The sequence below is a fragment of the Scatophagus argus genome, chromosome 7 (genome assembly GCF_020382885.2).
Source record: "Scatophagus argus isolate fScaArg1 chromosome 7, fScaArg1.pri, whole genome shotgun sequence".
Classification (NCBI taxonomy): domain Eukaryota; kingdom Metazoa; phylum Chordata; class Actinopteri; family Scatophagidae; genus Scatophagus; species Scatophagus argus.
Window position 1 is genome coordinate 9,181,217 of NC_058499.1, and position 16,131 is coordinate 9,197,347.

The 16,131-nt window shown below is 40.2% G+C and overlaps 3 protein-coding genes across 3 annotated transcripts; all 3 read right to left on the reverse strand.

Annotated features, from left to right (window-relative positions):
• Nucleotides 1-671: 671 nt before the first annotated feature.
• Nucleotides 672-4,223, reverse strand: LOC124061917 (cytochrome c oxidase subunit 5A, mitochondrial). The gene is made up of 5 exons (XM_046394260.1): nucleotides 4,056-4,223; nucleotides 3,061-3,177; nucleotides 1,465-1,586; nucleotides 1,223-1,344; nucleotides 672-1,101 (listed from the first exon to the last, which is right to left on the reverse strand). Exons 1-4 carry the CDS (start codon nucleotides 4,126-4,128, stop codon nucleotides 1,231-1,233), a joined length of 426 nt encoding a protein of 141 aa, XP_046250216.1. The 5' UTR covers nucleotides 4,129-4,223; the 3' UTR covers nucleotides 672-1,101; nucleotides 1,223-1,230.
• A 1,230-nt stretch (nucleotides 4,224-5,453) lies between these two features.
• Nucleotides 5,454-6,714, reverse strand: LOC124061759 (ribonuclease P protein subunit p25-like protein). The gene has a single exon (XM_046393978.1). The coding sequence runs from the start codon at nucleotides 6,123-6,125 to the stop codon at nucleotides 5,454-5,456; it is 672 nt and encodes a 223-aa protein (XP_046249934.1). The 5' UTR covers nucleotides 6,126-6,714.
• Nucleotides 6,715-7,948: 1,234 nt separating this feature from the next.
• Nucleotides 7,949-14,857, reverse strand: LOC124061761 (protein mono-ADP-ribosyltransferase PARP6-like). The gene is made up of 22 exons (XM_046393979.1): nucleotides 14,792-14,857; nucleotides 12,952-13,029; nucleotides 12,623-12,717; nucleotides 12,474-12,534; nucleotides 12,277-12,367; nucleotides 12,115-12,181; nucleotides 11,817-11,963; nucleotides 11,595-11,736; nucleotides 11,328-11,459; nucleotides 10,454-10,549; nucleotides 10,261-10,353; nucleotides 10,037-10,162; nucleotides 9,873-9,938; nucleotides 9,674-9,741; nucleotides 9,497-9,545; nucleotides 9,230-9,342; nucleotides 9,062-9,134; nucleotides 8,859-8,928; nucleotides 8,660-8,739; nucleotides 8,490-8,553; nucleotides 8,303-8,387; nucleotides 7,949-8,202 (listed from the first exon to the last, which is right to left on the reverse strand). The coding sequence occupies exons 1-22, from the start codon at nucleotides 14,855-14,857 to the stop codon at nucleotides 8,106-8,108; spliced, it is 1,959 nt and encodes a 652-aa protein (XP_046249935.1). The 3' UTR covers nucleotides 7,949-8,105.
• Nucleotides 14,858-16,131: the final 1,274 nt, after the last annotated feature.

The window sequence follows — 16,131 nt, forward strand, 5'->3', positions numbered from 1 at the left end:
TTTTCTTTTGAAGAGTCCAGTAACCACTTGCAGCCACACTGGAAAACCTGCTTTCACGGGAATCAGTGGTTATGGTGACCACAGCCACTGTATCAAAAGCCCAGGACATGAATGTTATAACCCTTGGATGCATTTTCTGCTCACCCCAATAAACACAGCATTCATGGCAATTAAAAGCAAGACATTTAAATAATCCAACAAAGTCCATATACATTTTTGAAACCCTCAAAACTCAATGGACTTGAAGAACTATTGTCCAACTCATATAAAAAAAATATCAAAAGTAGTACATTACTTCACTACTGCAACAAACTGCAATGACCCACAGTGCTCCCTTTATGTAAGAATACTACAATTAATTAATATGTATAGTTGTGTGTAGGATGCCATTCTTTTTGCTTTTTTTGTGTAATTTTCCTTTTCCGTCCTTTTTACCTTGTGCGCTTTTGAGTAAACTCCTTTGTAACTGTTGTTGTACAGCTGTAGCCCAATGAGATGGGACTGAACACAGGACAAGGTTATAGGACAGTTTTATATATAGTATATTACATGGCGCACTTATGTATAGCAAAATAACTTCAAGAAATGTTAAAAAAAATATAATTGAAGTAGCCACATTTAGCATCCCTTCAGCAATATTCCAGTTATACGTGGATGAAAACATTACACCATTTGTCTTTTGAACAAGTTTATTTTACCAGCATGAAAACTTTCCCTGAAATGAAAACAGATGTAATGTAGACTGGGTACAGTAGAATGATTTTTACATTCACGTGAAAACGCTGCTCCCTGGTGGCAAAATTTAACTTTCACAAAAACATCCAGACACACTCACGACACCATGCACCATTATTTGATGCTATGCTCCCCTGTTAAAGCAACTTGTAATGAATGTATTGCTTCACTAAGAACTCTGAACTATTTAAAATATGCCAAACATACTTGTGACACTCAGTAAAGATACATTTTCCTTTATTAAGTTCATCAATATTATACAAGCAAAAAACTTAATAAAGGTCAAATTAAATATCACATGTATTATATGAGGCAAACATCAAGTACAAGGTTTCTTTGTCCGGGTTGAAGTCATCAATGTTAAATCTGAAACAAAAAAAAAAACCCATAAAATGTCTGTTAGACTGGCATGTTATGACAAAGCCGGTGGAAGGAAAAAAAACCCAAACAAAAACAAAACACAAGACTGATTTGAGAATTTTAATACCTTCTCCTCTACACTTTGTCAATGCCAAGCTCTTCAGGGGTAGAGATGCCAAGCTCGGCTAATGTTGGCCTCAACTCCTGGATCACATACGGGTAGATCTCTTTGTGAGGGCCAGCTTTGTCCTAGGGGAAATAACAAATGGTAAAACCCAAATTAATGATTGACGCACGATGACCAGCTGCAAGATCCTGTGTGGCAACATTCCATGAATTATTACCAAGCTCAGACTCTTTTTCACTCACCTTCACAGCTTCCAGAATTCGGATAGCGCTGGCCAAGTCGTTTAACCTCCGACAAGCTCTCAGGGCTGCCTCAAGAATCTTTGGTTCAGGCACCAGATCATAGCCGATCAATGTATTCATCCCTGCAGACAGAAATTATATATATATTTTTAAGTGGGGATAAGAAAAAGACACCAAAACTTTCACTATAAGCCATATTTTCTTTCATTTCATCTTTTGCTTAAATGCTAATACCGGCAACTTCTACATTTTTCCTGTGAGAATAAATCCCACAAAAAGACCAAAACCAATTATGAAGTGAACGCACTAAAAAGTGTTTTCTGTATTTAATTATCCCTCTGTACCGAGACCACACAGTCACTGGATGACATGTTCCTTCATTAGAATAAAACATGGGCACTGTAGTTTATTTTGAGTTGATCCAGCACACATCATCCGGGAGCTGGAAATACTCACTTGTGCACGTGTGTGAAAGTGTATTAACCCTGGGCTGAAAATAGTTTCCATTCAATGCAGTATTTACTGAGTAATATTTAACAAAAAACTACAGTTCAGCTGTTTTAGGAAATAAGCGAGCCTGTTTTAACCATGCAACTCAATAATTATGAAGGATTCAGAAGGAACCATGGGGCTTGGGGCTGAGATCCACACTCAGGGTAGGAAAATTCAGAGGTACTGAGAGACAGGCAAACATATTGCAGGTTTTGGTCTTTTCATGGTATTTGATGACATAAAAATATGGAATAGCTCCTACCTTATCAATATACAAGTTGATCACACGACAACTGCCTACTATGCTATTTCTGTAAATTTCGAGTCTTATGATTTCTCACCTGATTATGAGCCTTTCCCTTTCTTTCCTGCCACTGAAAGCATCTCTTCTATTGCTCTTTTTTCTCTAAACGGGTGTAATAAAATCTGATCCATGAAGTCCAGCGTGAGATCAATACATCTGACAGCTCATCAGACACCAAAACACCCCACAGCTGTTTATAATATTCTGTGACACAGTTTTATCACTATGGTAAAATTACCATGTGTCAATCATTTTATCATTTGTAGTGAGGTAAAAGCAGAAATTCAGTGGTCACTTTACAAAATCATTACTGGAAGGGTGTGTTTATGTGTATTTAATTGATCAGTGCAGCACCTTTCTTGATGAAATCATGCTATTGAGTGTGGTTTAACTTTTCCTCTGCTGCATCTACAGGGTGGCCCAAATCAAATGAATGAGGCAGCAGTGATTTTTGTTTTTTTCCAAGTAACGCTATCTGGCCTTAACCAATCAGAATAGCACAACCAAGAGGGCATACTGACCATGGCAAAGTATCATAAAGTAGTCATCCACACTAACTAGCCAACACCACTGTTGATTCATGGCAAATAACTGTATATTACAAATATATGTGCTTCACACGTTTTTCTCTGGATTGTGGGTTTAGCACCCCACAGAGAATCTTATTGTTGAAGTGCAACCTCCTTTTCTGATTAATATTATAAATGTATTTGTAGCATTATCACCAAATTTTAGCTTTGACTTTCGAAACCAGTGAACAGCACTGTTGTTGTTGGATATCAGGTCATCCACAAATATACCTTTTCTCAGCTCCCATGCATCAATGTCTGGCTTGTTGAAATAGGTGACCCAGCGGGCATCAAACTCCTCATCTGTCTCTTGTTTCCCATGCGAGTAACACCTTGAGGCCAAAAGAGCTGCAAAACAATTTTTTTTTTAGTTGGACAATATCTTCAATAAAATAATACAGCACTTACAGTGGCATCTAGCGTCAGGTGATGTAGAAGGGCAAACACTGTCAAGGGTATCTACACTGTGTGAGGTGGAAAGACAAGTACTGCGTGGTAATGCAATGTAGCTGGATCAACGCCAACATCCCGATATGACCTGCCTGCATACCTGCCGCACCTGCAAGGCTGAAAACACACTAACAAACAGGACATGTCTGTGACTCTTACAATGTGCATTTAGTTCACGTAAACTATTATTGGGAATCTACATCTGCATTAATTTGGCTTCCAGATCAAGACAATATAGCAAAGTTTTGGGTAAAAGATCTCCATGAAATCAGACTAAAGTGTGTTTCCTGGTTGTCGTTGTCTATACCAAACCATACATTCATGTCAATAAACTAGTAACTAGATAAATTAGTTTAGCACAGCTACTCATCAATCAACTAATCAACTAACCTAGTTAGCATGTTAGCAACTAGCATCAGTAGTGGAACAAGAGGGCCCATACTCAGCCTTCCAAATGGGTCATAGCAAGGACAGACACCGCCGACCTGAGCACCGGGACATTTTTAGATCAGCACACACCCGGGTTATGTGGGCAACGGGAGTAATGAACGAATACTATGTAATTTGCTTGAAACATTGATATGCTAAGCGCTACGTGAAGTGACAGTTTGGCTTCTCTGGCTCAGCTAATGTCAGCTCTCTAGCTTAGCCGCGAGGGCACCGCAATGTGCAGCCACACTTGATTTCCGTTTGGAACTTCGTCCTCAACGGTTCATAAGCTGCCGTTACCAAATTACAAAATAATATTCAGAGGGGATAGCCGAATAAAGAAATACCTTGGCACCCTGGCTGCGTACGGGTTAAACTCCGGACACCGGAGACCGAAAGTCGGACGGCGGCTCTGAACATGCTGCAGGACAACCAGACAGACGAACCGGTGAAATCTCGCAGGAGGAAGCTAGCGCTAACTTGCTTGTCGTCACGTATGCGATTCCGTACTGCGCATGTGCAGCCAATACGGTAAAGTGCCTAATATATTTGTCATACAAAACGGATCAGCGTGTCATGCGTAGTCTGCGTTATTATTATCACCAAAAAATTTAGTAATCATGGGATTAATTTTAGTAGGAGGCTATAAACTCCAGGCTGAATACAGTGCAGCTGCTATAAAGCACCACACCAAAATTCTTTTAAGACCCAATTCATGTCATTATGACATTACTTTGAATTACCCTGTGTAAGCAAGTGTCCCTACTCCGGCCAATTGCTCTATTTTTGTCAAAATAATTTTTAAAGGTTCAGGATGAGATTGACAGAACAAGAGTTAAATAGTTCCAACTGTTTTTGGTGTTTGATACCATTTATTTTTACTTCACTGTGCTGCATTTTACCGTGACACAGAATGACATGCCAGATTGTAACTAACTCACTAACTCAACTTACCAACAAACTCAAAACTAACTGACTTAATGTAAAATTCCAGGCTTAGAGGTTTAAAATATTTGTAGTCTATGAGAATGTTTTTACTTTTATCCAAATAAAAGATACACATACATTCTCCAACAGAGTCTCAAAGTTGAAATGTGTTTCCAAACTAGTTCATTTATTCCACTGATGTTACATCTATAAAAACAGACAGAATCATTATGAAAATCAACCTTAAACCAAAACACTGAGGTTCTATAATACATAATAATGTAAACAAATTCCCTCCAAAAGTAAAAAACAAATTGAAGACTATTGGTTATGAGACTATTAATGCAAGCCTTGATGTGTACATTTAGAATGACTGTGACCAACTTTATGTTCCTCTGCAGAGCTTATTATTTTTGCATCAGAATAAGCTCTGATTTTCCCAATATATACAGCTAATGTGAATGTCTGTGTTGCTGCTAATATTCAGTTTTATTAACAAGGTTCCTAAGTATTGCAAAAAACATTTAAATTTCAACATGCACATGCACTGCTACAAATCATCACCTTTATGAAATCTCGCTGAGGCTGTGATCTGATCCAATATGACAGATTAGGATTTGAGAGAATGTGTGTCATTTTGGCCACTGGTGGCATCAGCAACTGTTGACTTTAGTGGCAGAAAATTTTACATAAACTTGAAATATAATAATAATAATATAAAACTTGAAATTCAGAGATATTTTATCTTTTAGACAAATTTGATGTAGCTGAAATAACCCCCTGACCAGCTCTAATAGATGGATTCACAATTTAGACATTCATGGAGAACATACACTCCAGTCATCCAGACAGGCTCTCTTGGTTGGGTGCTGTGAGGAGGGACTGTGAGCTGGCCTGAGCAGAGATCTGTGTCTGTCTACGTCCTCTGTGGGAACACTCAGAGTTAGTGGGGGTTGGTATCCAGGCTCCTGGGGATCCAGAGGGTCTTTAGAGAGCAGGATACAGATTGCAGGAACCGTCCTCTGCATGGTTATACCCGGTGCTCCCTGTTGTGGACTCTCCCAGACCTCATTCACAGTCTTGTAGTAGAGCTTGGACACCTGGTGGAGCCCTCCCACTTTACGCTTCAGAATCTCCGCGCAGGTGATGGTCTTGGTGACTCCTCTACCTGAGCCGGTGAAGACAACCTGTCTCAGTGATGTCCCATTGTCGTTTTTACCTTCTCCCTGCACGCGAGCTGATGCAAAGCGCACCAAATTGCGTATCTTGCTTCCCTCTTTCACTCGCATGTGCAGGGTGTCTGCTGTCAGGCCGGGGATCGGGTAGGGACTGCAGTCCTCTGTGCGGCTGACTCTCTTGAAGTTGCTCTGGCCAAGTGTTGGAGACAAACATGACGACTGGACACAAGGACTGAATGAAGGAGAATACAGTTCCATTGCAGTGCTGTTTGCTCCATTTGAACTCTTCATGTGACCCCTGGGTTCAGTCATTGTTCAGAAGGCAGTAAAATAACAGCGCAGGATGCTGTTTCTGAGTCTGCAGCCTCCAATTATTTGCATATTTCCCTTGACTTCTGAAACAATTTTCGACCATTTAGGGTAAGAAACTAAAAACTGATCAGCTTTGTAATCCAAACTTGTGATTTATTGTCATATTCTTTTCTGTCCTCTGTCCATAACGCATTTCCATTTTATCTTCTGAGCGCTGAGATGACAGCCAGCGCTATGAAGAGGGTGTTTCTTCCTCTAATCCCACTGACGTGAAGGAATAGATGTCCTTGCTCTATTCAGCACTGAGGACAGCTGATGCCAACAAACACATATGAGGCTCAGAGAGAGACATGTACAGTGGGACATAGTGCTCTTAAAGGCACATGCGACATTTAATGATAATGTCTCCCACATTCTAGTTGTGTGGGTTTTGGCGGGAAGCTTTTGTTAAACGCTTGAGGACTCAGTGATTTTATCTGTGCGGTTGCTTGAATTCTACAGATGAATAAGCACAAGTTAATCAGACTTAACAAGGCATGTAGTTGAAACAGCCCTTTCTTTCACCTGAATTGGTTTTGTTTGTTGACATTCTTGATATATCTTTTTGCAGATTTTGCACCAAATTACAATCTTGTTGGGTAAAACATATTAAGAAATAATATAACAGTTATGGCAGCATACAGTCTATCAAGCTTTTCAAGACAACTTCCTCTCTGTACTATCGTCATAGAGCCATATGGTGTTTGAGAAGTGTCTTCCTTTGGGCTATTACAGAAACTTCACAGTTCTGCTCTCTTCAGTCCATCACCTGCTGGGCTGACCCAGAAAATGCTTGCTACATCGTTTGCGGCTCTTTTGAATCAAAAACCTTTTCAAGGACAATCGTACCTCAGAGCTGCTAACAAACTTGCATAAGACCATAAAACCAGAACTTGTAGGGGGTCTAGATACAAACAGATGTTGTTCTACTAAATGCTTTCTTTAAAAGAGCTAAGCCAGGGGAAGAGGTCAGGATGCAGCTGTGGGGCTCATATGGAACCAGTATACTGTTAAAATGGTGCCTTTCTGCCTCACAGGATGGGATGCACCCTTTAATCACTGACTCGAACAATGAGCACAAATATGCGCTTCACAGTGGTGTCAGCATAGTTCAGCATATTACAACTGGTTCCTGGGGGAATAATCCGCTGGCCATGAATGCCCATTAAGTTACACATTAACTGCCCATGAGTGAGTGTATTGCCATCATGAGAATGTTGGCAAAACATCTGGATTATAGTTGTGGTTCACTGGAGTTACTTCATGTGCCACAAAACTCTTAAGTTCTTCTTTGTGTAAGCCTTTTTTTTTTTTTTTTTGCGTGTGTGGTATAAAGCACATGATTATTTTTGTGTGTGACCCCGGGGACACATCTGCTGTATCATGTGCAGCCATAGAACATAACACAAGCCCACTATCACCAATTTAAACACCTGTCACAATGTTTACTTACAGACATGTAGAATTATAACCTAACAGTTTGACTGGGTTTTATTGGGTCCATGTTAGCAGTGAATGAGACCTCAGAGTAGCTGCCATTGGTTATACTTCCTCCTTGTGGTAGGACACATATATTACACAAATAACAATGTGCGTCTTGGAGCTTCAGGCACTATTTATCTGTTATCATTATCTATTGAACAAAATTAGCAAATATTGCAAAACTTTATTTAAAAATGTGTTCATATAAAAATGTAGAAAATATGAGTTTACAGTACAGTAGACATTTAAATAACACCAGACTGTAAATTAAACTAAAAGGCAAAAAAAGGGAAAACTTTTATAGGCGCATGACTCTACAAATTAGTTTCATCTGATGTTATTACAACTGGTAAAAGCAGCTCATTTTTTATGTTCACTTGGTGTCAAACCAGCAAAAGCCCAAAGTAATGAATCTAGCCACAAAGGAACTAAGACATATTTTCTTCTTGACTCACAGCCTCAGCGTGGCTTTGAAGCAATTACTTGTAAAATTTCCCTGTGGATCTTTGCTTCCTGAGTGTTGATGTGGATGTCTCCCACCTGGCCATTCTCATACCTGAGAAAAGTAGAACATAGTGGAATTCAGAAATGCAATCTGAAAATATCTCATTACGCCGGCAGACAGAAGGTTTGCTGCTGCTTCATGTTGTACTCACACAAAGAGGAAACGTGTGCACACATGGTCAGATATCGGACACACCCAGATGTTCCCGTGCTTCTGAAGGTCCTTTGAAGTTATCACTGTCAAGACATGCGAAGTTTTGTAAAACAATATCATGAAATCGGTTCATGTATTATCAGAACAAGGCTCTTTGTAGCGGACATTTATTTTCTAAAATTTACCTTCACAGAGGGCAATGCAGTTCAGGTTCCTGTTCTGCAGAAACCTGTGTTGACCCGGCTGTTCCTAAGATGAGCAGGAAATACAGCATGAGATGAAAAGAGAGAGAGAGAGGGAGAAGATGTCCTGGACACACCTTGGCAAATTTTTTGCCAAATGTCAATGGTTATACCTGTTTGATTTTGTTTGTTTGATTGTATTTCTTTATGAGGTCCTCTTTGGTGGGTAATTGGTGCTGCCCTTTACCCATCTCTGTACAAAAAGGAAGAATAAATTTCATAAGCATGTTAGAATCAATAAGCAATGATAATCTCAAAAAGGTCATTTTGTATGCAGAATATTAGAGGGGGAAAAAAATCTGCACACAACACCAGAATATCCAAATGATATGCTCGAGATAGGACTCAAATAGATGCCTTTTCCGTATGCGGCTCCATGAAGCTAAAACAGAACACAGACCAAAAATGTGAGATTGTAGTAAATTAACATTAAAGTTTGATGAAATTACATTAGTTCTCTACATTAGGATTATATTTACTTAGTTCAAAGCCCTTTGTTATTTTCACACTCCTACCTGTAATTTTGTATAAGAGGCGCTAACCAGCCCATTTCTCAAGATGGAGTGCCAGTTTTCAAAGTGGGAACCACTGAAAGAAGAGATAAAAGTAGTCTATGAGGCAGGGATTCTGTTATATCGTGTCGAAGGTTTAACATTTAGCACCACAGCTTTGATTTGACTCACTGGAAAGCAAAGGTGCTGCCATGAAGATTCCTGGCGGCTTGAAAACGAGCCTCTTTGAACGGAGGGCTGCTGATCAGGAGGAACTGATGCGGCGTGTGCATGAACTTAAGTTGCTGTTGAGCACCAAGTGATAAAAATGAAAACGAAAGAGAGAGACAAAGTATAAAACAAAGCGCATAATCTAATATTTGGCCAATTATTAGCTACTTCTGCTGTAGAACCTGCTGTGTTAAGACATTAGACTAACTGTGAACTACTCTGTCATACCCTGTTCAGTGGAAGCTTGACAATGTGTGATCTGTTGCTTGCTAAAATCCTGTTGTCAAACATACAAACACACACCTGGATATTAATCTAAGAAACATTCGGATTTGTGGACATTTCAAATTCATGAAATGGAATAAAAAATATAAGTGAAAGGCCAGTTTAGATTGCGTCACTCACCACTGCAGTAAGGGATGTGCGAGTGGGTCTATCTTGTCCATCTGCTTCTTTATTTCAGAATATGGACCCTGGATGTGATAAAACATCAACATCAATGCAGCTGCCAAGGAAACATTCACCAGCTTTCAGATTATTGTTGGGTGAGGAGAACCAGATGTGTATTTTGAAAATGGTGTCATGAGATTTATTTTAAGATCACCTGTGCCATCCTCCTGATTAACAAGATACTGTCCAGAGCTTTATGCAGCCGGTCATAGCTCTTTTTCTGCCACGACAAAGCAGTGCATAGTTGCAGATTAAAACAATGACACAATGATCAGACCATAAATGTCATAAATTACAGTAGATTACTTAATCTGATACCTTGGGACTAAATGCCAGGATTTTGGGGTTGTGCGGGTCAACAACAGAAGGGTACGGTTCAAATATGATGCTCTTGCGTGAAGACTGAAGAGCGGCTCTGCACATGGCCACCAGCAGGTCAACTACCTGTACGACAAACGGGCGTTACTTCAGTGCAGTAAGTACAGTACAGTACTCTTACATCATGACCACCCAGATTGAAAATGCATATACTTGTTACCAACCTCTGCACCTGTGGCGACGTCTTCCGTAGCTCCAGACATAACCCCCAGTGTATAAAAGGAAAACACACAAAGCTCTCTGGTGCAAACTGCTGGCTAGAAACACACACACACAAAGCAGAGTAGAACTGCATTTCACGATTAGATTCAGCAGATTATCCACTAAACCACCAGCTAGTTTTTTGCAGGAGTGTACCTTTAACATGGGGCCGTTCTGAAAGACGTGTCGCTCATCGCAGACAACACAGTATTCATTCAGTGTGGGGATTCTCTGCTCAGCATACCTCATTATCTGTGCACACGGTGAGAAACATCGTACATTTTGCTTTGCGTTCGCTACCTAAAACCCTCCCCTGTCTGCTTCATATAAGCTAGAGCTAAAAGTAAAATTGTGTCAGCAAACCATTTTACAGCATTTTGTGTGTGTGTGTGTTAGACACAAATTATGTTGAAAAATGTCAGCTCATCTCAGAACAAATCTTTCTGAAGTTTCTATTGTGAAATCGTGTCATTTTGTATAAGGCATTGTGATAATAGTTGCATTGATTACGTTCTGTCCAGGGTTATATGATGGCACACATATATAGCTCACATTATATGATGCTAGAACCACCAAATCTACACATTAACGTCATTTTGTTGTTGAAAGTTTTTCATGACTTTGAAAAGTCAGATTAGTACACACAGATCAAACTTTAAGCCGAAAGGGCACTTAAAAGTGCACAATAAGGTCTCTACATCTGTGGAGGAAGACTGTGTGGTATGTTAGAAAGCTCCAGAAAGGCTACGGTGTGGATCTTATAATTGTTTTGTCAGCTGTGTGTTTAGTGTTTAGTATTTCAGTATTTTTCAGTGTTATACATGGCAGCATATACAGAAATGTTAGATTGACGGGTGGCTTCGTCCATATGACTCCTTTTACTTGCATTGTACTGTGTAATACTAAATCACTGCTGCACAGCATGTGGAAAGACCATGTGGTCACCACTAGTTGTCAGTGCAAGCTGTATTATGAGACTGGCAGTGCAGTTAAGCTTTAACAGTACTTGATTTCTTACTGCATGCTGTACCTGTACCAAGAAGCCATGCTGCAGAGGTGGGGTGGTCTTACAGTGCCCGATGGCCTGGGAGGAGAAAAGCAGCTCTATCAGCTGTTTGGTACTGAGCTGCGCTGATGACTTGACTGCTGACACCATCACCCTCTGTGAATGAAGGGACACAAACATTATTATTAATCACTAAGGGAATTGAAGAGGACAGATAAAAAGCGAGAGAGACTGACACAACCACAGCAGCAACCAGTGAATGTCACAGAGGTGTAATTTGAACTAGCTGACCTTTCCACTGGGTGTGTAGGTAAAGAGCTCTCCTGTGGGATTCTTGATGGCGTAGGAGGTCGTACGATTCACGAAACGGTTCTGTTTCATTGCTGGTAAAAGGATCCTTTCTTTCACAGTAGGCTCCTGGAGTTCATTGGACCTGCTCAAGGTGTGTGAGGAAACAGTGAATATAGATTCAAAAGCAAAAATCGGTCACAAAACTGCTGAAGTGTCACGTACTTTGACAGTGGGAGCCAGATGCTGAGTCTTGCACGAACTTTCTTGATGGTTCCACTTGGCCTGAACCAGTTTTGTCTGCTCTTCTGTTGGACGATGTTCTCATTGGTCAGATGTTTCCACTCCCGAGATAAGAAGACTGTGAGGATGCTGAGGAGAGGAAATGAGGAGTTTGTCAGTAAGCGAACTATAAAAAACATTGAAAGGGCTTAAAATATTCATCCAGATTTGAACTAAAAAGTGACATTATGGAGGAAACCTTCTATAACATTCATAAAGAAATTATAGTATAAATACTTACTTCTGTAGTTGCTTCCCAAGGCTGAAATTATCTGTGTTGGATGGTTGAAAGACTTCAACTGAAGGTGCTGTGGTGAGAGACATCAACTTATCAGGTGTCACATAAACTTAAAGGGAATTTAAATTTATAGTGAATTTGGTTCGCAGCATTGTTGATGCTCACCAGGTCCGTCTAGATACAGAGACAGAGAGAAGTGTAGACGGATGACAATGGGCTCTGATGGATTAATCCTCCAGGCTTTGGCCACTTCCTTCTGTGGACACCAAACAGCATAATCATCTTAACCACACGGAGACGCCACAACAGCAAACATTACGATATACTGTACTCCATCTGAGTTTATTGTAAATTTAACTTACATCCAGAAAGTTGATATTTATGTTTAAGTCAACATCCACACCATCAACTGACCCATACTCCCTAGCAGAAGAGCAGGAAGGACAAATCTGAGGTAGAAAGAAAGTAGAGATCCTTTCCTTTAAATCTAGAATAAGAATAGAAAAGATACCTGATAAAGACTGCAGAGTCTGAATACAAAGTCCTGACAGCCTGTATGTCAGCATCCAGCTGGGGGTGGTGATACAGGTCAGTGGCACAGCTCTCCTGCTGAGACAAACACTAACAGACTTAACTTATGGTCCAAACAGCTCAGCACCACAGGGGGGGGCTGAGGGATTAAACCACTCACAGAATTTTGGCTGAGAAGAGGGTTATTATTCTCATCACGACGAGAGGTTTCTTATGGCATAAAACGTTGGTAACACGTTTTTTTTTCCATCAATCTCTGTTTTCTATTCAGTTGGCTCAAATGTTAATGATCAACAGAGTAATGCTTACATGGATTCCATACAGGATCTCCTCTGTGTCACTGTCCTCATCAGTTTGGCTGTCTGTCCACTGCTCACACTCGGTCTCCTGTCGGGTTAATGGGAAGGGACGCCAATCAAAAGATCCTCCTATTTAAACTACTAATTTGTTCTTTCTCTCCACCAAAACAAAGTGAGCTAACCATGCATATGTTAGTACATCTACAGTAAGAAGACAGAATTTATCTGTCACATACATCTGTCTTTTTAATCTGTCTTACTCAGCACAAGGTGAAATTGGTTCTCTGTATTGAACCCATCCCCGAGAGCAGCCACCATACGACACCGGAGAACCAACTCCAGATCCTGACTGTTCCTTGTTCTGGACCGGAAAACTAATCAAACATGCTCTGATGATGGGCCTGAAAACTGAGCAAATCCACACAAGTGTGGAAAAACCACGCAAACTCCACACAGAATTGCCCTGTCCCAGCCAGGATCTGAACCCATGACCTTCAGGCTGTGGGGCAACAGTGCTGATGTTGTAATGAATGAACACTTCAATGCCAGACTTGCACTTTTATACATAAGATAAGATTTCCTTTCTTGTCCCACAACGGGGAAATTCACATTGTTACAGCAGCAAAGTGGATAGTGAAACAATTTACACAAGTGTAGGAAAAAGAAGAGCTAGCAATATAGATATAATATAAGTAGATACATTGGATATAATTTTCTTGCTGTGCACAATAACAATAGGGGACTTCAATTTATGATTACTTTCATTATCAATTAATATTTTATTTAATAATCACTATTTGGTCTATAAAATGTCAAAAATAGTTAAGTTACCCACAGCTTGGTTTTCTCGGACCAACAATTGCCTCCAGAAAATATTTATACTGAGAACCAAAACTGAAGATTGAACGAATGCATTTTTGTTTAAAAAATGACTTAAACCTTTATTACCTCTCATTGCAAACACCCTACTGCCCCACAAATCAAATTCAGACTATGTGATGTTAAGATTATAGACTCACCATGTGTCCACTTCTTTGAGACTTCTTCAGCAACAATCAGCAGTCTTTGTTAAATACCACGCTGGATAAACATATGAGACATAATTACTGGTTATGAGTTGAGCTATCTCAACTATATACACTGATGCCATTATTGTCGTGTTAACGTGACTGTTATTTGCCTCCATTTATCCCAGCATCTTCAGGGATATTATTGAAAATACAGGTAGAATAATCCAAAAGGCAGGAACATGAATAGTCTTACCTTTCCTTCTGAGTAAACACTGGAGTTTCCACATATTCTCACTGAACAAAGTAGAAAGTGCAATGAAAGAAAAACAACATTAACGAAGAGGAGAATCTCATGTCCATATGTGTAAACAACAAAAACAATAAATATTCCTGATTGTTGGCTCGGCAGGCTGTTTGTGCTCGCCTGTCGTCTTCCCCTCTAGTTTTGAACAGCAGGAAGTCCCACATGTTCAGCTCTGGACTTCACTGTCACGTGACTGGCAGCCTGATCAGCTGAGAGATGCTGAGGCTGAGGCCTGCGGCTCCAAGTCCACGCTTTATATCTCTGTCCTTTTGCGACACGAGTGCCATTCTTTCCACACCACATATGCGATATATTCCTCAGTGAAAGAGGAGAAACAAACCCGTGTATCACACCATCCTACTGACTCTGGAAAAGTCAGGCTCATGAATCAGTTTTAAGACAGGAGACAACAACAAAGTCCCGTGGTGGGGGTGAGGGTGGGGGTGGTTGAAGGATGGTGATAGGGGTGATGTTTGGCATTTATTAGTCTTCCTGTCTGCCTGCTGTGCTGCAGTCTGACCTTAATCGGCAGTTACCCTTGTTAGCCGTCGCCTGCTGCTCTGCAGTCTGGCCAGATTAGACACTTCTAGGACTGCATGCATCTGTGCAAGTCTTCTCTCAACAAATGCCCTCCTCAGAGTAATCCACTTAGACGTGAGTGGGTGTTTGTTATATGGCAGGGTTTATTTATAGTGAATGGGCACAATATCATGACAGCTTGCACTGAACACTGACATTTTCAAGGCCGTGCATGAACAATAAAAATAGAAAACAATTAAATGCAAGACAAGAGAAATTTCTGCTGAGGTGAGTCAACGCTTCTCAGGCACAGTGAGGAGCATTGTGAGCTTCACAAAGTCAGTATTTGTTCAGAGGTATTGATTTATTTTCTACTAGGCTTATTATTATTGTTATTATTATCTTATATGCCTGCTTCCATATCATAACCCACGAGATAAATGACCAACAGGTTCTCTGTAAATGATAGGATCAGATTTATACAGCAACCGGCTTCACGCAACATCTACTGTATCTACTGTTGTAGATGCCAAACAGTCAACAGTGAGAATTATCAGGAAGTAAACTATAAATTGTAAATTATACAAGTTGATAAATCTTTTTATTAAAGAAATCCTTCTAATTGAGATCATGAGCTTCTCTCTCTTTGTAAATATATTTATATAGTTGATAGTGACAGCAGAGATATAGACAGGAAATTAGAATAAAGGGCATATGAAAAGCGACAAACAAGATACTTGGTGGTTACATTGTGTGAGTCTTCACCACCGGGACACCCAAGACAGCTGGAGCTCTTTACATGTCTGTGCAGCAATAACAACACATGGACAAACAAGTCTGTGAAGCTTGTAAGTTTGTAAAAAGCGGTGAAACAGTAAACAGAGAGCAGAAGTTACGGGGCTTTTGATGCACAGCAACACATTGTGTTTCAGGCTGACGCTGGCACTCAGCAGCAGCTCGAAACACTTCAACCTGTTGTCCACAAGAGGTAGCTGTTGTTGACGAAGAGAGAGAGACAGAGACAGACAGAGAAATCCACAGGTGGACGGAGCGTCTCAGTTCATACTACATACTACATACTCGGTGTAAACACTACGGGCTTAGAGTTAGTATGAAGTGTGAGTTTAGGACACAGCAATTTCACTACAAGCCAATTAACTGAAAAAGTGCAAACTTAGATTAATATATTGAGTGATTTGTGTAAATGCTTGAGGTAAAGAAAGTACATAATAATAGCAAGAGAAGGTAAATAATTTTGACCTGTATAATTGTGTATACCTTTTGTATTTTGATGCCAAAGGAACACATGCTACTTGGGCTACTTGTGTGTTACTGTGATGTTCTGAATGCGTTAAAA